We start from the raw sequence: 25,178 nt of genomic DNA on the forward strand, positions 1-25,178 counted from the left end.
CCTTCTTGTCTTTTTGTTTTTATCAAGCTAAAATCTGACAAAGGTTTAAAACTCTTTATTACATACACTTTAGTGCGATTTGGTGACATTCATGTGATGTTGCTAATTCTAAGCTGTACTGAAGAGTGAAATCTTAAAATCTTAGAATATCAAATTTCTGTGCATTTTAAAAAAGAATAAATTATAAGGGATCACATTTTCTTCATAATTTAAATATAATTGTATTACCTTTCTATAAAAGTTAACAATTAAGGAAATATTTCACATTGAAAATAACAATACTGATGTTTTCTCCTTATGGATAATTTTGTCTCTATTTGTATGGTTTCCATATTTTAACATAAATATGATTGGCAAAACTGCCTATTTTTGAGATTTATATTTAAGAAGAAAACTCATTTAATCATTGAGTTTTTGTGTAATGGTTTTTAAAAATTAGGCTTAATGCTCGTTAAATTATTGATTTAAAAGGCATTTTTGTTTTGACCAAATGTAAGTCAAAACAGAAAGGTAGTTATTACCTATATCAGATGCCCTAAATAAAAAGTTAGTTTATGTTAAAAATAATGGCTGAGCTCAGGATTTTGCTTCTTGTTAGAGCATCATAACAAATGGTTTGTCATCTCTTAGTAGTAATTACTGACCCACAATAGCTATTGGCTAATGCAAAAATAAATACCTGGACCTTTGAAATGATTTGAATTACACTTCAAGAAAATCTGTGTTTTAGCTCTTTGCCATGTGGGATTCAGGTAGCAGCTGCAACACATTAAGGAATTTAAGAATACATTCGAAAAGCACTTTTCTATCTTTGGAGTTGATTTGTTCTTATAAAATATTTTGTAAAATTATGGTGACAGAATTACAATGAAGTTGGTGGTCAAACATAACTTTTATACTTTCCTATTTTAATGTAGTTCGTCTTTTACACCTCTGATACGTTTTTATTTTTTATTACTTTCCTTGTATTGTGTTACTTGTGTGTAATATGTTAAGTACATAAATTCTCCCACCATTTCAGCCTGGAAAACTACAATTGGTTTCGTTAAATGAGAATAGATATCTTTTCTCAGACTAAAACAATTATTAGTCTGTTAATAATATTACATGATTAAAAAATCCACAAACAAATCTTAAGTATCTTAGAATTCACATTTTCTAGAGTTGCACTTTTCAAAAACATTTAGAATTTTTTCTTAACAGTTTAAGAATATTCCTTTAAAAAATCAGAGAATAAGAATTAGATTTCTTTAGAACAATGCGACATTGAATTGCCTGTAATGTAACCGTTGCTTAAGTATTTTAAGGATACGGAGAACCTTGTATATTACATATACTAATAGCCTCATTTCTCCATATTGCCTTGTTAATTCTGTGAAAATCAAGAGGAGCACATCCACAAGGTTGCAATTAAATCACAATGTTAACTTTTAATTGAAAATAAACTAAAATATAGTTTTAATTTCTTAGCTTACTTTATTAAAATCGATTTTGCCTTTTAATAAGTCATCATAATCATTCATGTATTTATAAAATTGATGATATTATCAGATGTTTTTTGCACTGTTCTTAAGAGCACCTCTTCAGTACTTAGTATATGTTAAGATTTTTGATATTTCCTCTGATAGCATGTTTTCCCAATTTGATACTACTCATTGCTGGATGGATGATGGCTTAAGGGCCTTGGTTCTCTTTTTTAAAATAATTAAATCACATTTTTCATTTGACTTCCCAAATAAAGCTGTGTTTGACCTCCTAAAAAGAGCCAAGATATAAATTTAGGGATTATTATCAATATGTAGATTTTTTATTTAATGTGGAATCATATGTTGGTGGTCTTCAGAGTGTTTCCATATGCCCTAATACATATTAAGCCCTCCATAATTATAAAAAGGGTATTTGCCATAGCTTCATGTTTGGCATTATTCAACTCTTAATAAACGAAGTTTCTAATGTTTGGTCTAACAACTGATTATCCATTATACATATAAGCAGCCTTTTTTATACTTGCCTACTCTTATTCAGCCTACTTTATTTCCTGTACTTTTTTTCTCCCGTAAAATAAAGAATTTTTGCACTGAAGCCTCTTAAATGACGGATTGAGAAATGTGTATATGCATATATATATGTATATACACAAACACACACACATAATGTTTTATATTTATATATGTATATATACTGCCATGCTGTAATTAAATTTGCGTTATGAATAAAATGATTTTAAAAGAAAAAGCTAGTTTGTATATAAACGTTATTTGTATGGGCAACTGCATAGCACGGTTGATGCCTGTGATTGGTCTGTCCTCCTACTTTGTGTTATTTAGATTAGTTTCAATCAAAATATGGTATGGCAAATATATGTGTTCATTCTTGGCCAGGATCTACCATTGTCTTGATCTTGTTTCTCTGGTTAAAAATTAGGCTCTGTGTGTCACCTAAACCTATAAATTATTGTATTATGTGTAAGACTTAAGTATCTATTGATTTTTTCCACCTTGTCTCCTTTCCTCTTAGAAACTAAGACTTCGATAAACTTTTGATGTAATTTCACTATTTTAATTTGCTGACATTAATTTATATTTATTGCATACAAGAGATTTTGAAAAGGTCAAAAGTATATGCAGCCATGTATAAGGATAGGCTTTTAGATAGGGAACTATACAATGTATCAATAATTCAAGTAGTTAGAAAGTCAAACTAAAAATATTCAGAAGGATCCCAGGAAACAGTATATACATTTGGCTAAATAGTTAAAATTTTCATTAACACTGCTTATAGAGGCTCACTTTTGGACAGTATCACAACTATACCATTCTGAATTTTTAAAGTTCTCCTTAATCTGTTTGAACATTAATTCCTTATTAAAGTTCAATATTTCACATCACTTTAACATGCAGTCAAAAATTGATGAAATTTAAGTGTTGAACATCCAGGTTAAGATTTTTTTGAAGCCACTTACCACGGCCACATAGGAATAGCAGGACTTCAGTCTGTTTTGTTGTTGCAAGATTGATGGATAGGTTGAAAAGTGTTTTAACAAGCAATTCAGTGGACATTAGAAGCTCATTATCTTTAATAGTGAGTTTCCTTTATATGGACTTTGAGTTTTATAGATCCTATACAAACACAGCAGATTGAACAGTAAATATATTATAGAACAGCACAGTTTTGGGTTTAACATATATATAAATATTACTAATTTTATAACAGTGAAAATTGTTCTTAATTCTAAATATATTGATCAGTATTTTATCTTTATTTTTGGTCATTTTGCTGAAATGCAGATGTATCCATCTTTGAAATTAACTTATATTCAAGAATGTAACAAAGCCAGCTTTTATTGGGACATTGATAGGGTACAATTAAAATTATAAAGGTATATTTGAATGAAGTAAGCCTTAATATTTGGCAGCCTTGTCACCCTTCTATGTTGTGCAATCTATAGTTTAGTTCTCAAGGCCAGAAGACACCACCAATCAAGTCAGATTTATTTTTTGTCATTATCCTATATCTTACTCCTATAGGTAGGATACTTTTAGATAAATTGTATAAGATGCACAGTACTGGAGAATTCTTTCTATATGAAATAATTCTTTTGAGAGTCAAATTAAAATAAAAGTCATATCCAAATTATCTTTTGAAAAATTTATTTCATCTGTGGGTATGCTCTCAAAGTATATTATGCTTCTGTGAATCAGAGCCACCATTCCGATTGCATGTGTACAAATGACAGGTAAGGGCTTGGATTTACTTTACCAATTCACAGTATTTATAATTTCTTGAATTTTACTTTGAAGATTATATTTTTGGTTTCCTACAATGCCACAGAGGTTATTAAGGCAGCACATGTGGTTTTAAAACAGTGACAGAACTTCTAGCACCAAGTTGGCCAAAATTGCCAGACCAAAAGTATGCATTTACTGCATTGGTCTTAAAGTCTGTATTTTTAAATATTGGTTGTGTTTTACCCTTTACAAAGAACAATTTTATCTGTAAGCACATTTATTTCATCTAGTTATCCATTAACTTCTGGACTTTAGTTCTAGTTCTTTTCATTTTAGATCAACAGCCATTTATTAAGGGTCTGCCTGGAGAAATGTACTGTAGAAAGCCTGTTCTCTGGGACCTTATAATCTATGAGAAAAACAGATATATCCACAAATTATTATAACATAAGGCATAGTATAATGACAGGCCAGCATGAAGTGTAGAGGAAAGGCTGTGGAAATACAGCGTAGCTGGAGTGAATTGAAAGTAGGTAGTAAGGAGAAAAGAGACCCCCTATATACGCAGATCTGAAGGGCGAGGAGGATGTCCGATGAAGGCTTTCTGAGGAGGAGGTCAGGTTAGAGATAAAGGCACTGGAAAGTAAAGGCGGAAGATGGTGCCTTAAGGAGAATGTATGGAAGGTATGAAGTGCACAGGAAAGTGGAAGAAGATGAAACTGGGATGCAAGTTTGGGGCATGTTATTAAGGAGCCTAATCGGCTAAGGTTAGATTGTATCATGTAGTCCATAAAAGCTGTTAAATATTTTTGATTGAGAAAGTTATATGTAATTGCTAACTTGCAAGGTGGTGTGACTGGTGAACTAGAGTGGGGAAATACTGGAGGAAATAGAAACCTAGTTAGAGGGTGTAGGTAGCAGTCCAGGTGTGAGAGGCAATGGCAGTAGACAGATGGGAGAGCTTTGTAGTGGGGTGGAATTTGGTGATTGATTGAATATAGAAGAAGAGCTAGGAATCAAAGCCTGGTTTCTAAACCACTGGTTAGTGTCTGCCACTAGCCTGCTTTTGTGAGCAAGGGAGGAGGAACAAGCCCGTTTTTCTGACAGTGCTCTGAAGTTGAGGAGGCACGCGTTACACCAAAAGAAGACCAGTGTACCCCAGATTGCTTGAAGTTGATGATGTGTGTTTCTAATGTGATATTTGTGAAAATAATGTAATTTGGCTTCCTTTACAGATGTTTCTGACGATATGCTTGAGTGTATACCTGCATATGTTTAGGTGATATTCATGTGTTTTCTGGTGCTGATTAAAGTGAAAAATTTTATTATTTGGATTTCAGGATATAAGATTTAGGTTTTTGGTTTGTTTATTTGTATTTTATTTGAAGTTTCTACAAGGTAATCAAGACTATAAAGGTCAAGTTATATAATCTAGTTACAGAGAAATCTTTATTTTGTAGAAGAATACCATTGTCACAGTTAGACTTGTCAGGGTCATTTTAGTAACATTCTTAACAGCTCTTTAACCAACTAATTTGATATTCTTAGGTTTCCTTAGATACCAGCCTGCCTGTTTTCAGAAAGCTTAGGAATCAAGGCTTTTTATTTTTATTTATTGCAATTTTTTGTGTCCTTCTATTGTTATCATGAACTTATACATTTATTCTGTTCATAGGAAATTTCCTAGTTAAATCTTGTCTATTGTAAGAGTAATGAAATCATTTTCTCCATAGCTTTCAATTCTTTAGACTCAGCCATAACTTTAAGGTTTTATAGCTGATCCTTTGTATCTAATTATGGGTGACAAGGCTGAAGACAATAACCAGAAGCACCTATCATCAGTGATTAACTCAGAGTAGGCTCTCGGTATATTTTTGAACAGTTATTGATGATAATGAAGATCATATAACTTGCCCTAGAACCTAACCAGTTTCATATTCCTGTCGTGGATATAGGAACGATAAAGATAATAAAAGTACTGATTTTCTTCCGTGCTAATCCAAAAGTATTCTGTTTCCATATAATAGTGTGTGTGATGCTGTTATCATAGTGCTTAATAGCCTTGCGTACATGGAAAGCTCTCAGTAAATGCTTGTTGTTATTATCGTTCTTGATGTGGACTAAATTTGGTTCATGTTAGTTCATGTATTTAAGTGGCCTATGTCTTTTAGCATCCAGTTTGACTCTAGATTTCTTCCATCGTTTTCCTCTCATTTCTGTTCGGGAGATTCTCTCTTCCTCCTTTTCTCAATTACGCTTATTTTTTATTACAGGGTTTTCTCTTATGTTTGCTATCTTTAGATGACAAATCAGTGACTGACCTGACTGGCCTTTGTCAAAATGGGTGTTCTGATATTGAAGACAGGAAGTGTTGATGTGTCCATCTGAAAATATCAGTACTTTCTGCTTCCACTTTTGCTATATGAATAAGCAAAAAGGGTGGGTTTCCTCATTTTCCTTTTATAATTGATGCCTGATTGAATTACCACATGAAAAGCATGCAAGTAGGACTCCTGTTTTGTAGTTCTTCTCCCTGACCTATACTTCTAGCTCCACATCCCTGCCCCCAAATCATTCCAGTGATTAGGATTCTCCCATGAATTACCAGCTTTAAACGAAAGTCAGTAGAGGATAGGTGTCAGCACAGGTCCTGGTATGAAGGCTGATTTCTTTTTTCTGTTGGCGCATCCGTCGTGCCGAAGACATAGATTCGCATAAGGGAATCAACACAAAATAAATGGAGGTTAACTAAATGTGGTTGTTGATACTCTAATAGGAATTTTATTTTAGTTGGTTACGGAAACAGTAAAGATATCGTAGAAATGTTTTAAAAGACACTTTTAGTAATAACATAAAATATGTTAAGTTTCAACAAAATATTTTAACAAATCCATGGTGTAACCGTTTAGTCATTTAGCAAATTGAAACAATACAATTTAATATCTCATACAAACTTTTAGCAAAGGTGGCCCATATTTTAGCATCAGATACATCAGAAGGATGGCAAGGAGCCGTCCTTCCACAAGTTCTTTCTTCAGTAGGTAATTAGATATCACAGGTGGATTATGTTTACACCTTTTAATTGTGAAATGATAGTTTTTTTTGGGGTGGGGTTGGGTGGTGGTTTTACCTTCCAAAATGTCTTCTAGTGACTAATACTAAAATCTCATTAAAATCTCATTGTGTTCTTGCATTCACAGCAGAGGACTACTATAAATTTCATTGTATGAAACTGAATAGTAACTATAGTTTGATTTAAAGTATTAATAAAATCTAAATCTGTACATTGTAGCTGTAGGGTTTCAAGATTTTAATTTAGTGAAATGCCAGAACTTTTTTTTTTTTTGTATTTAGTTTGACTAGTATTATGTGTGAATTCTGTCTTTCTAAATTAGGACAGACATATATTATACCATTTTACACGTGTTACATTTCATATTTAGTATTCAGGTATCTTTCTGCAAACAAGGTGCTTAGTTTCATTGTCAACATTGTTTGATTCGTATATTAAAGTTAATTAAATTGCAAATGCTGGTCTGAGGAAAGGTGGAAAGTTAGGATTTCAAAGTAGCCATGGTTTACAGCAGCCTCAGTAAGTCATAAATACTCAAAAAACAAAAACAAAACACAAAACTGCAGTGCTGCATGCATTAGAGGCAATATCAGATGGCTGGCGTTGAATTCCCAGTGTGAAATTTACTGATTTTTCATAGAGGTGGGACATAAACCCAAGGTTAACGTTGGAGTGCTAAATGTCAGTCACATTATTTTGGAGGAGATAAGAGATGTGGATTTTAATTTTTTTTTTTCCTCATCTGTGATGGTGGTAAAAGTGTATTGGACCTATATGTTGCTCCCTATTTCAAAGTTTTCCCTTTTAGGAAGAATTTTACTGTTGGAAACAGTGTTTTCTCAAATTCAAAATATAGCTAGGAAAATGTGTAGATGTGGAAGCCTACCTTGGCAAAAATGTTTGCAATAAAAATTATATTTTTAGTCTACTTTGAAAATAAATGTCAAATTTGTTATTTTCCCAACCCTGTTTTTATTTAAAATCCAATTTATCAGGTTTATTGAATACAATTTTATATAATTTCATATTTTGTAATAGTTTTAGAAGGTTTTAAATTATTTTCAACACTTTAAATTGTTTTTTGTAGACACTATTAAATTTTCACGTATTTTAAAGAAAAACTTCATTAAGGGATTATGCTGTTGGAGTTTGTTTGGACTTGAGTTACAGGTTTAGTTTCCCCTCTAATTGTGGACCTTTCTGGCTCCTCACTCTTATAATGAGGGGCCTCGATGGTTTTTAAAACTTATTTGAGGGGGCTTTATACTTCTATAAATGATAAAAATGATAAGGTATTTTATTCCAAATAAAGATAAATTAAACTTTCTGAAAAAGAGCCATTTTTATTGTCTGTTTCAAATTGGCATTCCTCAATATTTAATTGAACAGTTACTTAAAAAAATAGTCCCAAGTAGGGGAAGAAAAGTCTTTGAAAATCTATTCCAGGAGACCTCTAAGTTTGTATCCAGTGTGAAAAAAATTGTTTCAGTTTTACATTTAAGTTTCTGATTTCCATTCACTTTTTTTTCCCAGTTTATTCATTCACCCTTTCCTCCCTCCTTCCCTATTTACCTACTTTTCTTACTTTCTGTCAAAAATATTTCTTATGGGCTACTTGCCAGCCATTTGGCAAGGGTGCCTGGCACTGAGGGTATAGCTGCGAAAGCCGTGGTTTCTGTTTTCAGTTAGCTCACAATAATTTGCAAATGATACCTCAGGTCCTTTGTGATAGCAGGAGGCACATTGTACTTTGGCCTCAATAGCAGTGTTCCCTTGGTGTGTGTGGTGGAGATTTAGGGAAGGGGAGGGAGTTAGATAGTCAAGGGATGGGCCTAAACTGAGTCTTGGAAAAGGAGCCATAGTTGGCTAAGGAACAAGTGGCAGGGAGGATTCCAAGCAGAGGGGAATAGCAGAAGTATGCCAAAAAAGGTACCCAGGACTGAGGTGAGGGTAGACCTCTTCTGGTCCCCAAATCGAATTACCTTCATGTTTATAGAGGAATAACAGGAAATTAAAGGATGGTCAGTCTCAAGTTTAGATGTTAGCTAAAAAAGAAATCCATTAGAATTATAATAATTGTCCAGAAATTTGGTTGATTTATTATATAGTCACTGTATTAATCACCAGGATATTATACTAATCAGAATCAAGATTGAAGCGATGCACAAAAGCCATGGTCTGTATGGAGCACTTACTCTCTTAATTGCATTATAGTTATTTGTAAAGTTATTTGTACCCGTGGCTCATTTCCTTATCTTTTGCATCATTGTATTGCTTGTAATACCAGTGTCAGTGCCTGGAGCAAAGTATGTATCCTGGAAATTTTTTTTGTGTGATTTAAAGATATATATATGTTGAAGAAAGATAAAGACTGAAGATTTTGACAGAAGAGATTTAAAAAATGATTTAAAAGCTTAGTTGAAGAGTTTTAAGATAACCTAATAACAACTACCATAAAAATGGTACACATATTATCACTATAAGAATCAGCTTGAGGTGGTCAGTTTGGCTTTATGGCATGGGTGGTTTTTAAACCTATCAGGTCTCTGTAGAATCCCATTAGGTGGAAAGGAGGGAAATGCTTTCTATATGGATAACAATTAAAACCTTGATTAAAAGTCAATTTGAAAGGCATATTCAGAATTACTGAGCAAAAACGACAGAGCAGAGGGTTGGATTAAATATTTTTGAAGTTAGATCTGTTTGGGATTTTTTTCCAGTTTTGCTTTTTGCCACTTTTTTTTTTAACTTTCCATTTACCACCGCCCCTCCAGCCCCCAGTTGTACTTTCCCTATTGTTAAAATAGAGGTAGTACATTTGTTGTGATAATTACAGTGAGGCAATTATATATGTACTTATATATGTACTTACAGGAAAATTTAAAAATCAGTTCGGAGATCTGCCTTTGTGAAGTCACAACCCCAAGTGTTTTCTTTGTCTTACATGTAAAGTGATCTCTAGGAGTGGTTCCAGTTTTACACATTTTTATTTAGAGTGAAATTTAGGTTTAGAGTGAAATTAGGAAGATTAGTCTAATGGAGGTTGGCAAGCTGGGATGGAGGTTGAGAAAGCAGCCATGAGATTTTTGCAGAAGTTTAGAGAGAAAGGTTACGGCAGAGGGAATGAAAGAAATGAGAGGGGATTAAGACATTGCAGAGAAAGAATCAATGAAACCTTGAGTGAATGTATACCACCTTAAAGTGAAGTTTCTTTTATATCACCAGAGCTATATTTTACCCAAACTTATAATGAATAATGAATGCTCCTGAGGATTTTCGGTTTTAAAAACTATGAGAGACCTAGCTAATTTCGTTTGTGTATGTATATATCTGTGTGTGCACACCCATACACATTTAGTAATCTTGGTTCAAAGAAAATCTGTTACTTTCTAGGGGATGTGATTTTTTTTTTCTTTTACCATTTCACACTAATGTATTTCTTTGTTATGATAAGTCACCAATTGAAGGATATACTTGTATGTATAATTTATGCTTAATCAGTGTATTGGTCTAGAAGGTTTTTTAGGGACTAATAATAGAGGCTACTTTAATACACATGACTATATAAAACATTATTAATGTTAACAGATGTTGCACTTTAATCCCCTAGAATGATTGTTTGGTACCAGCAGGAGATTTATTAAGCCTGAATTGTGTGTACATAAGCTGCTACTTAGATTGTAGAAATGCGATTGAAAACTGTTAAAAAGTTTTAGCTATAATTGGCAGAGAAGTATTAACTGCTAAAAGAAGTATGTGTGTATGGTTGGCCCATGTGCCTTAACCTTTTTATCATTTATCTTCTTGTATTAATGTCAATGAGTTATTAATTCATGAGCCAGGGTGGGAAGTGGGAAGGCACCATTTAAATGTGTGGCAAATTTATTCTTATCGCGAGAGACATGAAAAAAAGTCATTTTGTTATCTATAAAATGGAAAGGACATTTTAAAATTTCATTTACAGTAATCCACTTCCAGTAAAACAGCTAGATTATTACTACCATAATGCTCTTATTAAAAATTTGTAACCTTCTCCACTCTTTTGTCTTATATGTAAAATTGATAGGAAAGTTTAGCCTTCATGTATTTTAATGTGATACCTATTAATTGTAGCTTAGAAATGTTATTCTATGGTATGTTACAGCATGACTTCAATTTTAAGAAACATTAGATTGCAGAAAATAAAAATATCAAAGTATTTTGGGGAGTCTAGACATAGGCAGTTGGAAAGCTCTGTATGTACTTATTCTAAAAGATGTGTGCATTTATTGTGACTTAATAATTTTTTTTGAATAAGATTGATTTTAGTTTTATAGCAGACATTCGACAAATTAGAATTAAACAGTTTCCTGTTGAATATAGTGTGGAACTGGGATATATCCAGTATTTCATATGGGTGAGTAGCAGTGGTGACAGAAATTTCAGGAGTTCGAAGCCACTTTTACCAACAGCTATTTGAAACCATCATACTAATGGTAGAATACCTCAGGGGTCTTGTCCAAACCTCATTACTTTTCAGTCTCCCATTACTGACTGTTTTGATTGGTTTTACATTCTCTCCTGCCAAAAAAAGTAGTAAGATAGGTTACTGTGGTAAAATCTTTTATTTTCTTTTCTGGGGTTTCTCCCTAAACACTGTAAGCTGTACCTATGGCTGTGTTTCACATATACTGAAACGCTAATTTGTTTTGGTCACTGTAATGCTGCTTTGTTTTATTTTCCTTATTCGAGCATGGTTAATTTACCTTTACATTAACATTTAAATTGGTCAGTTCATTATGACACTGAACTACATTTACTTCTCTTTATCTTGTGCCTGTTACTCTATAGCAGGAGTTGGTGAACTATGGCTAGCTGGCTGTTTCTGTAGTCAAGTGTTGGCACACAGCCATGATCCTTCATCACCCATTGTCTGTGGCGGGTTTCTTGATACAATGGCAGAGTTGTACAGTTGGTACAGACTGATGGTCCTTACAGCCTAAAATATTTACTATCTGGTCCTTTATAGAAAATGTTTACTGATCCCTGCTCTCTATCAGTCTGTATGTTTCCTCCTCATTTCTCATCTTTCCAAACATAATGGAATTCTCTTGATAGGTTTCATCTTAAAAGATTCGAAGAATCACTAGTTATTATCATTGGTAATTGTTCTTATTGAGCAGTATTTTGCTTTTCTTTATATGTCGAGTAGCAATAGAGGATATATTTTTCTCAGTTTTCTGAATTGGAAAAATTTTTTAAATTACTGAAATACTGCAAAAAGTACATTAGTCTTTTATCAAACACGAGAGTCTGGTCAAGTAATTCAAACTTCTAGTCACTGTTCTCAGCTTTTTAGTAACCTACATTTCTTTTTGTTAAACATCACTGTTTTATGACTGCTTTAATGTTATTTGAAATTTTAACACAGGTTACAGAATCATATTTTAAAGTTGGAAACCCCTCTTCTAAAAGCCGCATACCTCCTCACTCCATGATTGAATAGTTAAGCAGCATTAACATGTAAAACTTGATATATTTTCATTTTTTAATGAACTGAAGTTCTTGGTTTTCATTTTCTGTTTTACATTTAACAGCTATTCAGAATGACTCAGTTCATTACTGTGTCTTACAGTTGTGTCCATGACTATTTCTCCTGCCTCCTCATGTCAGTCCCCTCATGCTCTCTAAAGGAAGCTGCCACGCCAACCACACGAAATTCACTCTTAACACTGGAAGTAAGAGCCTGTTCTTTTGATTCACTTCGCCTACAACTTTATTTTTCATGTTAATTTTCAGAAATATTTGTATGTTCCTCTTCTCTACAACTCAATAAATGCTGTTATATTTAGTGTTGCTTGTAGACACGGATATATATGGTATGGAACAGGGCTTAATAGAGATTAACCCTGGCTAAGGCACAGGAATTTGCTCTTTCTGAAGAAGGCCTGGATGTCATCTGCTTTTTGATCATGTGTAGTTTTCCTACAGAGGCAGAGTGTGAAATATGTGAGCTGAGTAAGTCTCAGGTTATTATATTATGGCTACCAATGTAAAATGGGTCCAGTAGGTTTCAAAAAAAGGCTTTTGGAAATGGCAATTTCTTTAGGTGTAATTTTAATAGTGGCATTATTTAGAATAATTGCTGAGACATGCATTTTGATAGAAGAGATAAGCCCTTTGTGAAACGTTGCAGTAGCCCCTAAAATTTTTCCCTAAGATTACTTATGATGGAATCGGAACCATAAACCTCTTGGAATAATTGCAAAAATAATGGGATAGATTTATTGTGTATTTCTACCCTCATAGATAGTTGTTGACTTGAGGTATAGATGTGTGTGAATTGTCCATACCCTCACAGTGGTAGGTGAAGGCCGTGTTCTAGAGTGTGCTCCTGATCTCACCCTTGGGCTCTTATCAAGGATACTAGGTGATCCAGATACACGTCTCAAGGGAAACACAGGCCCAGAAACTGCTGTTATTTGTCTTCTTTTTGATTATTTTCATACGAAATACATTTATTACCATTAAGTTTTTGGGAGTTTAGCAATTATTAATTCATATTTTGGGTCTTAGTATTTTTCATTGCGTATTTCATTCTCAGAAGGCTATTAACTTTTTGAAGGTGGCAGTCATATTTTAATCTGTTTTATAGTCCTTTGGACCAATTGATATATAAGGTAAACATAATAAATAACACTCATTTCAGTACTCAATATAAAAAAATATCAAGAATGTAATCACTTAAACTGACATACATGCAATTACAATGTTAATGTTATCTACTTTATTTTAGAAGTAAGAATTGCAAGTTTAGTGACACTGTATATCGACATAGTTTGCAAATGAGTTGTGTCATTTATTGATTACAAGAGGCAATGTGCTGTGTACATAACAAAATTTTCAACTTCTTACTGTGTGTATATATATATATATATTAATTTTTCATACTTGTAAGATCATTTGACATATTTTACTCAGATCAGCTCATTACTTCTAAAAACACCTCTGATGGTGCTATTGATGATCTAATATATACAACAGATCCTGGGTCGTTATTATTTCATTCAGTGGTTGGATATATGGACCAAGAGGGAATCTGAACATCGACTCGGGGAATTGCTACTAACAATGATGTATGAACAAAGGATCCTGCAGTGAGCCAAACATAAGATTGCATCTCATGAACAACATGGGATTTTTTTCTATTCCATTCTCCTGAACAATGACTAGTTCAATCATCAGGTGAAATCGATGATTAGCTAAACGTTCTGGACTTAATATATTAAGTATTTTATCATGTCACATCATCACAAAGAAAAAAGACGAGTACAGTACAATAACATATTTTGAAAGATCACATACACAAAAATTTTTTTAATTTATAAATTAAAGTTCATCATATATATATATATATATATATATATATATATATATATATATATAGGGAAAAACATAGTATCTGTAGGGTTTGGTACTATCTGAAGTTTCAGGCATCCACTGGGTTCTCCATGTGTAAGGGGAACTAGTATAATTAGCCTTGATTGGAATTCAGGCTCTGTCACCTTCTAGTGGAGTTACTTTTCCTTTCTGAACCTCATATTCCTGACCTTTATAATATTGATCTCATAAGGTTTAGTGATGTGTATCTAATACAGTATTTCACACATAATAGGCACTCAGGAAATACTTATAGCCACGGTACTCATAATTTGTGTTCAACTCAAAAAAACTGCATGAGAAAAATGGAGTATGGGAAAGTTAAGGGGCATATAATGTCTTAAAGTTGGAGAGGACTGCCATTTAAAAGTAGCTTTCCCATTCCCCCAAATGGGGGAAAAACCAGCTTCTATGTTGTAGGTATCTTATAATTTTAATTAATAGAAAATATTTTGGACAAATGGATTTATGCATCTTATTCAGTAGAAAAGTTGAGAAAGCTATCAAGTTTTCATGGTTTATAAGGTAATATTTTAAACTGGGCATGTAGCTTTTTTCCTTTTGAAACTTCATTTGCAAGTTTATGTTCAGTCATAAAATGTTCCCTACATTGGTTTGAAAATGACAGCCATTTGTTTTTATTATTTCAACTGGAAGGATTTTAATGAAGAGAATGGCAGACTGCCCCGTGCACTGCGCCTCCAGTGTCCACAGCTACAAGCCTCTTTTGCATGCTCAGCAAGACTCCTAGATATTACTGCAGTAGCCGTGTAATTTACTGGGAGCATTCCTGAATTTCCTGAACTCTTTTCCTTTCTGCTCCTCCACTGAGCCCTCTCATAGGAGAATTTATTCCTTCATAACCAAGAAGTTTCAGTAAAGAGTAAGGCCAATCATGAATATTAAAGGAACTTTAGCATAGTTTAATTAAACTAATCTAGACTTGATACCAGTGTCCTCAGAAATGAAAAGGAGAAAGAGGGTGGTGACTAGGGGTTGGTCACATGGTTTTAAAATCTCTCTCAGCATTCCTTGCCCCAATCCTATCCTTGTGAGGGAAGGAAAATAAACTGAAGCGCAAAGGACCTTGAATGTCTGGAGCTAAAAACGGCTTTCTGATTGGCAATAGCAAGGGTTTTGTTTTGCTTAGACGACTTACTGAAAGAAAACTCCCAAGGGCTGTTGATGTTTTCTCTTACGTTAACAAGGAGGGGAAATTCTGGCCTGTAAGGACCGCACAGAAGATATTTCTGAAAAAGGAACACCCTGATGAGGTTTAGCTACTTTGAAATGCAACTAATACATTTTTCATTCGCTGAGCCTGGGGGCAGAGTAGGATTGTTATCATCATTGTTTTGGTAAAATAAAGAAAAGCAGCTTTCTTTTGCTAGTAAATTCTGTCCCATAATGATGATAATTTTATAACACAAATAAGATCAGAAAGACTGATTTTGTACAGCCATCTTTAGCTTTCACTTAGAGTTCACGTACGTTTAGCACATAGAATTGTAGGCTTACCCAATACGCTAACGTTTCATTTACACAGCCTTAGTGCACGGTGACAAGGAGGGGTGACTTTGTTAGGTCTAATGCTTGGTTGGCTCTTTCCTTTCCCTGTGCTCATCACGCTTATAGCTGTTTTGGGTTTAAAATCCAGTGTTCACAGCAGTTCAGTCAGTGTCCATAAGTAGAAATCACAGATAAAACTTTAAAATATGAATCTCTAAGGCGACTTTGCTCTTAACAGAGTAACAACCTTAATTCACCAGTCTTAGTCCATTTTAAATGATCTTTTCCTCTTACTAGTTTAAAGCATATTCTCTTCTACTTCTTTCATTAATACTTATCAACAAATGGTTTTTATTTTTTCTAAATACAGGGTTAAATGGGATTTCCTGGTAATGTTACATACACAGATATTAAAACTGATTGGTGGTGTTTTGCTAATTTTGCCGACATTTTGAGGCACGGGATGATTAATGCAGCTAATAAATAGAGCAGGTTACTGTCTGAAGGATACAGCAAGCTCTACATTGAGGACTTAGGATATAAACAATGCTGAGGCATATTCCTGGAAATCACTGTTCAGCTTTAGAAGGTTTAGTAGTCATGATGCATTAATTGGCTTTTTACATGACAGAGTAATACGATAGATACTTAGATCTAAAAAAAAAAATCTTGAGTGAGGTTTGGTGGAAAAGGGCATGTGGTTTATAGAAATAAGATTAGGATGAAATCGTTTGAATCGTATTTGAAGGATAAGGAAAAGAAGGAGGTTGTACATTAGAAGTGGCTTTGATTTTTTTAAAAAATTAGTTATTTACAGTTCAAGTAGGAATGTTCTGTTTCTGTTATAATTAAGGAATGAACTGTTACATAGCATTAGGAGGGGTTTCACCCATGCTCTGTGCCTTTGCATTTCTAATTCCTCCCTGAAGTCCTTGGGAAGAAGTTTTCTAAAAATCTGAAGACAGACTGGTCATTAATATGGGGATTCGCTTAATCTTTTCTGTTTGTTGAGAGGAAATTGAATAACCCTTTTCTGATTTTGTGTGTTGTTTTGCATTGTGAGAAGCATTTACTGAGCCTCATGTAGAGTTTGAAGCAAGTGTTGGCTACACTGCCTGAGTGTCCTCTGGCTCGAGTTTGATGTAGGAGCAGTGTTTTCTTGGGATTAGTTTCACCATGCTTGATTATTTATTTATTATATCCTTAGCTGATTGTGGTTTGCTAAGTGTTTCAATTTTCATGAACATTTTTTTTTAATGGAAGATTGTTTTTAATTTGGAGCACAGCGGTAAAATCTTTTGACTTAGTTTTCAAAATTGCATGTAAAGCTTGAGCTTTTGAAAATAATTCCATTGGATGCAAAAGTGATTGGCTATAGGTTGTAGAATGAGCAAAACACGTTTGATATTCTTTTTACTTACTCATTGCACAGAGAACGAAATGGCCAGACTAGCTTTATTTGCGTAAAAAGGAGCCATGATTTTATTACATTCCAGAACAGTTTTCTGTTTGTTAGAAACAACCATTTATACTGTCTTGTAATGACTAGAGCATACTTTTAAAATGGTTTTGCATGCAAACCATAAGAATACATTGAAATTTTAGTGTAGTTAAAATCTGTTCATAAAATGCTCTGTCCCGGCCAGAGACCACAAAAGAGGCCTTGGTTGTGCGGTTTCCTCCTCCTTTTCCTCTCACAAACAGAGGTTTTCCCATCTTGGCAGCTGTTTCCTACAAGGCAGTCATCAGTCCTGATTTTTTCCTTCCCTTTCTTCCCACAAACAAGGACTCTTTCAAAGAGTGGATGACCGAAGGCAGACTGATCCTGGGTCGCTGTAAGAAAGTGGAAATGTGTTCAAGAGTTGTGCATGTGGGCAAGCAGCCTGTATGCATTATTAGCCCACTGAAGTGAAAGTGCCCATTGCAACCAGAATTCTTTGCGTGAATCGGGAGCATGCCAGAGGCTCACTTAATTTTACTTGTAGTAATGAATGTATGTACCCCATCCACACATTACAGTTATGCTAATGGCTTCATCAGATCGCTGAACAGGCTATCGGCTGTAAGAAATTGTTCATTGATGAGCCTTTTCGATGTTACAGGCCATAAAATTATCTGACTTCTCTGTATGCTTTCCATAAAATTGCTTGCAGCCTTAACGCAGGGTCTTGGCCACAGCAGTTTTGAACTGCGAGTTTACTTTTGGTTTTGTATTTTTCATTGTCTTTGGGAGCTCAGAGTGAAAACAGAAGAGAGCAAGCTGGCCAGTTCTGCAGGGTTGTGTGCCATGTGTCTCCATCACGTTAAATTTTTTTTTTTTGAGATTTTGGGGAATTGGGGGAGAGGAACAGCGTTGGGGAATCAGGGAAGAGAACAGACAAGTTGCTGTCCTTTTGTTCTTCAGTCTAGTTGTGGAGGATGTCTCTTCACTGACCCATGTTGGTATTATCATTGTGTTCTTCCCCAGTGAGGTTGATCGGTTGCCGGCCATTGGGTGGCCACTCACGTTGGCTCATGGCAGCTCACGCTGGATGCCGGCCACTCGTGGTAGCTCGCTGCAGCCCACCGCAGCCCCACTGCAGCCTATGCTGTCGCAGAAGACCCACGGCAGTCCAGCTCCAGGTCGAGCTGTTGTTCACCATCCTAGCTGTAGAGGGCACAGCGTCGCCAGCCCTCATGTGAGATCTGAACCGGGGTCCTGCTTCTCAGAGCTGGTGCTCCCTAGCCAACTCTTAGCCAACATGGCCACTCGGCCAGCTCATCATGTTAATTTTTAATGTAGCGTTCTTTTAAAAAACATTTTTGGCATTCAGAAGAGGGAATTTCTCTTTCCTTTGTTTCTGTCTTATTTCTTTGGACAGAGAAGCATCTGAGGTATTCTCAGCACTGGATAATACCAACCTGACTTTCATTGTCATGATACCTAGTTATCTTCAGAGAGAGCTAAAAAAAAATTGAGCTGCTTATGGGTTAAGGAGGCGTATATGGAGAAGCAGTCTGATGTCTGAAACTATAGGCTTGATAAAACAAACTTGTTACAGAAATCTTGCTAGTTTTATTTGTGATTTTATGGATCTTTATGTTTAAACACTAGCTAATAGCTTCAGATTAATTTCTGATATTATTTTTGGTGTGTTTGTTGGTAAAGCAAGATAGTGAATCTATAGTGTGGTAAGTGTTGCAAACCATTTAGAACCTGACCGTATTTCCATTGAAGTGATATAGGGAACTGAAAATAACATATAGTGAACTGCTGATAGAATCACATGATACATGAAGCATGTAGCAAAATGCAGAGTAGCTCAAATCACTGTAAAATACAGAACTCAGAGTTATCTAGGAAAAGTTTTTCTAAATATGAGTTCATTTTATTTGAGTTATGGACACAACCTCAGAATAGGGGTTATTCCTCTCACTTCCCCAAATTTAAAAAATTCTTTTATTTGCAGTAAGTTAAGGTTAGCTTAAAACTTGGTAAGAACATTACTTAGAGGTATGTAATAGGAAATTGATATAAAGAGTTAAGATGTCCCTTAGAAAAGAAAAATTTGTGATTTCTTAACCTTAAGAAGAAGCTGGACCAGGAGGCAGGATATATTTGGGAGCTGCCTGCATTTTATGTGTATTATAAGGCTGTTACTTTCTGATTCCTCACGCCACCCTAGAAAGAAGTAAAAACACTTCTGAAGAACCCAGCAATGACCTTTTCTCATGTGATCCTAGGAACTGAGAAACACTGATTAAGTTACACTACTGAAATTTTTGTGTCCTCTCCAGTTGAAGAACTGGCTCCTTAATGGCTCGTCAGAATTAGACTTGGCTCCGGGTTTATTTTCTTTGCCACCCTTCCCTCAGTTTTTTAAAAATAGATATGCAAACTTGGACATAAAAGTCATCATGGTCTGAGGTTTTTATTTGGGTCCAGTGAATGAACCAACCTACTCAGAGACGTAGGTTTGATCTTAAGTTGTACCTTGCAGTAAGAAAAGCCATTAAATGAAAACTTAAACTTTAAAGTGAAATAGTTAAGAGAGTTAACTATTATTAACTGTTTCATTATATCTCAGCTCTGTCTTGCAAGGTAACAGGATAAAATAGTAGATAATATTGCTGTTATCATTACTAGAAACAAACCCCAAAACTATGTATTTGCAAAATTCTGTTAGAGGTATTATGCATTCAAGGTAGTACAGGTGACTGTAAGAACAACGTGGGCATTGGGTACCTAATAACTTGACTCTCCAAAAAGTTAAAGTTGTCCCTTGGTATCCTTGGGGTTTGGCTTCAGGACACCTGTGGGTACCAAAATCATGAATGCTCAGGTCCACTATATAAAATGGCACAGATCGGTGCATACAGTTGTCCCTTTGCATCTGTGGACTCCCAACATCAGAGCAAAAGCAACTCGTATTGTTCAAGGGTCAACTGTACTATGATAAAAAGACTAATATGTGGCATACAGAGACATGTATTATTCTAGAATGACTTTGTAAGCTTTTCAAAGAAAAACAATCATCTTTAGTAATCTATATTACTATGTGAATTCATATGTTCTGGTTGTCTATAAGTGTTTTGGGGGCTTTGATCGTCTTCAGGATGTGAGGCTCATACCCAGTGTATCTATAGGCACAGCTTCCATATTGGAGAGGGAGGGAATGATGGGAGGGAAAGAGAGTTATTGTTTTTGCATTTTTTTTGGAATATAGCAGAACCATAGAGTAAATGATGGATTTGTTTGTTTTTCAGATATGAGGATCAATGATGCAGACTGCTGGGTTCGATGAAGCTGGGCATTTATAACTAGATTCATTAAGGAATACAAAGAAAATATTTAAAAGGATCAATAATGGTGTCTTCTGGTTGCAGAATGCGAAGCCTGTGGTTTATCATTATAATCAGCTTCTTACCGAATACAGAAGGTAAGATGCAGTTTCAGTTTTATTTTTTGCATCCCAGAGAACTTAAACTATGCACTCTTATTTATATAGAAGTGGATAGAATGAGTATTATTTTATTATTTGGAAATAAGTGTTAAAAGTTTTTTCTTTAATATTGAATTCTTTTCTCTGGTGGTTGAATTATTTTCCTTACATAGCAGTCTTTTATAGTGAGGTCAAGAAGTCTGAATTTATTTTTTACATAAATTCATAAGTATAATCATTGTAAATAATCCTGAGAGAACTAAATGAAAGCTTTGTTTTGGTATATATTTTACATTTATTGACTAAATTTATTCTAGTAAAATTGAAAGTATTTTGTGGCCACTCTTTTACCTCATTTTTAGTTTTGTCTGCTAAAGTGGGTCATAGTTCTAAAAATAAATAAAAATGTTCATATCTTCTGAAAAATGTTAATTCTTATTGTGTTTCCTTATCTATATCTTTTTGAAGACAGATCTGGTTTTCAAAGAATTAATACATACTCTTAAGGCTTAATGAAATAATTGGTACCATCATTTGTTAATTACTGTATGGACTTCCCGGTATCCATTAATTCTTTAGTCTTATATATTATTTCCATGTGAAAATAACACCCTCCTTAGGTGCTTTTTACAGAGCAGGTCAGAATTTAATATGGAGCTAAGATATGTTAATATAGCTAATTCATAGTGGTAGTTATTGTATTCGGTGTGAAAATATATGAACCTTGTAAAATCTGTAAAGAGTATATAATCTTTGAAATGCATGTAAAATATATTGGATTTTTGGGTTCCAATGAAATATTCTTGGAGAAAATGTTTTAGAATTTTAAAATTGGTTTATGTGTATTTTTAAGTGATCACATTTATACCTAGTAATGAAATGATAAGTGGAGAAAGGCACACTGTCAACTAATAGATAGAAGCAAGTTTATTCCAATGTTTTTGTAATAAGCTTCAAAATGTTACCATTTTCATTTTGCCAAAAGAATTTTATTTGAATTGCTTGTTCCAAAATCATGTTTCATTTTCTCCTTGCCCCACCAGTCCCCTACTTTCAATATGTTGACATAACTTCATAATGTATTTCAAATAAATAACAAATTGGGGCTATTTTAAAATAAGAATTTCTGTATTCTGAAAGTAAATACTGTTCACTTGGATATAAGTCACATGAAAGTTACAACTGGGTTAATGTTTTATTTTCAGAAGGTATTACTCTTTGCATCCGAATTATAAAAGATACATCAAATCTATCATTAAAACATGTCTGAATGAATAATACCGTCATGATAAACAACAAACAGAAACTGGGTTTAACCACATGAATCTCTGTCTTGCATTGTTAGGAAAGGCTTGTGTGTTGCCTATAACTTTGTATGTGGTCTTTTTTGGGGGGGAAGCTAACTGAATTCCTGCTGTTATGTTTGAATGTTTTTATACATTTAAAAAAGATTCCAGGTGTGGACCAATGGCTCATTAGTCCACATAATGAAAAATTTTCCAATCAAGAGAGAGACCACTTTGCTGGCATAGTGGCTTAGCCCAGCAGGGGGTTAGCAAGCAGAGACTTTTTCATGAGATACTGCCGTTTTATTTCTAGTGTGTCACCTCTCAGGTCAGGATTCATATCTGCTGTTAAAGAGAAATTTCATTTTTGGCGCATCAGGCCAGGGGGTGTTGCTTTTGAAGCAGTCCCCTCCTATGGGTAACAAGAGCTTGGGACGAACCCACACTGCTAGTTTTGGGAGTGACCATAGTTAATGCACACTGTTAGAACATTGATCCAGCATCACACGGTTTTGTCTTAGAAAAGTTTTCCATGACGCAATAGTCCTTTATGGCCAGAAAGCAGATAATGCTTTGTGAACACCTACAGAGAAAACCAATCAAAGTTAGGTAAGAGAGCACAGGAAAGAAGTTATAAATTTCAGTATTCAGCCATTAAGTTTTTTCAGGGCCCTTCCATAATTGTTAACTTTTGAAATCGTATAGAGATGAGCACTTTTTATATCAGTACTTGGATAGTTACAGATAACTCAGAGTAGGTTTCCCCAGGGGGTTTCCTCCCTCCTTCCACATGTATTGAGTGACTAAATTAAGCCAGGTGCTTAGGATTCCAAAAAGCGCAAGGCATCGATTCTGCTCAAGCTCATCGTCTTTTGCAGGGGTTGAAATCTCAGATACCCACAAGTGTTGGGGCCTCGCAGGCATAGGAACTTGAGTATGTATGTAGCTGGCCGATGGAGGTCTACAGTAGGTAGGCAAGTGCTGGAGAACCCATGATTGTCATTCCGGTATTCAGCCTGGTTTTGCCAGTTTTCTGGCTTTGCAGTACAAACCAGACCTTAGATTTTTAAGTAATAGCAACTAACTTTTAGTTTTTAAACAAAACATGCCTGTGTATTGTATTCAACAGTGAACCATGCCTTCCTTTTCTGAGCTTTTCCCCTCCTGTTTACAGTAGTGTGTTACCTTAGTATTGTGTTTTTAAAAGCATAACATAATTTTTTATTCATTTTAATACCTGAGATATAAATGTCCACATTTGAGGGAAGGACTTATTTGTTCTATGTTCAGGTGAACATTATAAACATGTCATGTTTTATATACATATAAGAGCAAGTCACTAAACAGTTTATAAGTTTTACTGTGGTAAAAGCTAATGACATATATGAAATTTTAATTGTTACAATTAGCTAATCTCTGTATCTCTTTCAGTTAGTTTAAGAATCATCCTACCATTAAAATTTACTTGTTTTTGAAAAATAGGAACGATGTTTTGCTTACTCTTAAAGTCTCTCATCCCCTGTGTATTTTTAAAAATTACGTTTACAATTTCCAAATAAAAAAATGGTTATAAAAGAGCAAACTTTCAAATTATTTTGTAAGTTTTTCTTAGAATTGATTTTATTCCCGGAGAACTAACCTCAAGCCCTTCAAAAATCAGTTCTGTTGAGAAACTAGTGTGTTTTGATTCTTTTGGCTGATTTTTGTAAGCACAGTAACCCACTGTGGAATCATGTATCAGATAGTAGGAAAGTAAATTGAATCTTCGTGTCCTAGAGAATTAAATTATGGTATATAATGGAGCCCTGAAAAGCATAAGTCAGACATATGAAGGCTTGCTCAAGTGACAAGTTATAAATAATAGCACTTCTTCAGCAACGTGAGTAATATGGATTTCAGGCTGAATTCTTAATGCAATGAGTATATAATTAGACTTCATTAGTCAAAATTTTAGTTAATTAACTCAAATTACATTGTTGCTTATCCTTATTTCAAAGAAAAATATTATGCCAGGTATAAATGCCAGGTATTTCATATACAACTTTACATATTTTATATGCATCAAGAAAATTTTAGGACATAGCTGTAGGAATAGTGTCATAACCAGTTTTTAATGTATTTTTAAATTTTTTAAGCACATTTTATAATGACTTTTGTGTTAATGATAGCTTACTAAAATAGGATGTTTGGCTGTAGGGTCTTTTTGCTAGTTGTGTGGCAGAAAAAAGTAGATCTAGGGGTTAAATCTGAATTAGAAAAAAATGTTTTAGGCATATAAATATTTCCTTTAGAATGGTTTGTAATTTAGGGGAAGGAATAGTAGTTTTGTTCCTCAAGGTTAAATTTAATAAGGATTAAAATAATTCAGACCTATAGTCATTTATTCTTTTCTTTTATGCAGACACATAATCACACACACAGACACACACACACACACACACACACACACACACACAGTATGTCCGCATGTCAGCTTCACAAGGGCAAGGATCTTTTTTTTTGGTTCACTGATGTGTTCAAGTGCCTAGAATAATGCCTGGCTCACAGTAAGTACTCATTCTGTATCCATCACATCACATAAATAGCATAAATCTTTGAAGAGGGTCTTGGTCTTAATAGTTAGGGGACAATAAAAGTTGCAATAACAGGGTGAGAAGTGCCGTGATGATGATATTCACAAGGCACTGGGGTGAAGGGTATTTGAGTAGAGTGGGTGTATATCAGGAAAGGCTTCAAGTTTGGAAGTGATGATAATGCTTGAGCTGAATCTTAATAGGAGTTGAATAAGCTAGGTGAAGACAGTGGTGAGCATGATGGTGGAGAAAAAGTGGAGAGAGAACAGCATGGATATGGCATGAACTATTGCAGTGGTTCTCCAACTTCAGGAGCAGCATAAATCACCTAGAAGATCTGGGGTAGGGCCGAAGCATTTGCATTTCTGACTTATTTTTGGGGTGAAGCTGATGTTGCTCAGGCGCTCACTTAAGCACTGCAGTATTATATGTGTGTGGGTAGCTGTGGTGAAGTGTTAAGGGTGCATGGCTATGGATATAAAGTAACCTTTTTACAAGGATTTTTTTTTTCTTTTTTAAAACTATAGTTTAATTCACTGTGACTCAGAAGTAGTAACAAGTCGTTTCCAGGGAGTTATTGTCTATACTTTTTCATATGACTATATTCCTCTGATCAGTCTCCTTTAGTATAACTTTAGGCTTAAAAAAGGAATTATGTGTTACTCTTT

General features: G+C 34.4%; 1 protein-coding gene across 35 annotated transcripts in view; it reads left to right on the top strand.

The window, feature by feature from the left end:
- ADGRL2 (adhesion G protein-coupled receptor L2) overlaps positions 1–25,178 on the top strand; it is a 396,395-nt gene that overhangs the window by 212,810 nt on the left and 158,407 nt on the right. For all 35 annotated transcript variants that reach the window (XM_019647707.1, XM_019647720.1, XM_019647716.1 and 32 more), the window contains one exon: positions 20,476–20,648. In XM_019647707.1, coding sequence (XP_019503252.1) covers positions 20,576–20,648 — 73 coding nt within the window. In that variant the 5' untranslated portion in view covers positions 20,476–20,575. The remainder of the gene's footprint in view (positions 1–20,475; positions 20,649–25,178) is intronic.

This window comes from Hipposideros armiger, unplaced genomic scaffold (assembly GCF_001890085.2).
Source record: "Hipposideros armiger isolate ML-2016 unplaced genomic scaffold, ASM189008v1 scaffold_115, whole genome shotgun sequence".
Taxonomy (NCBI): Eukaryota; Metazoa; Chordata; class Mammalia; order Chiroptera; family Hipposideridae; genus Hipposideros; species Hipposideros armiger.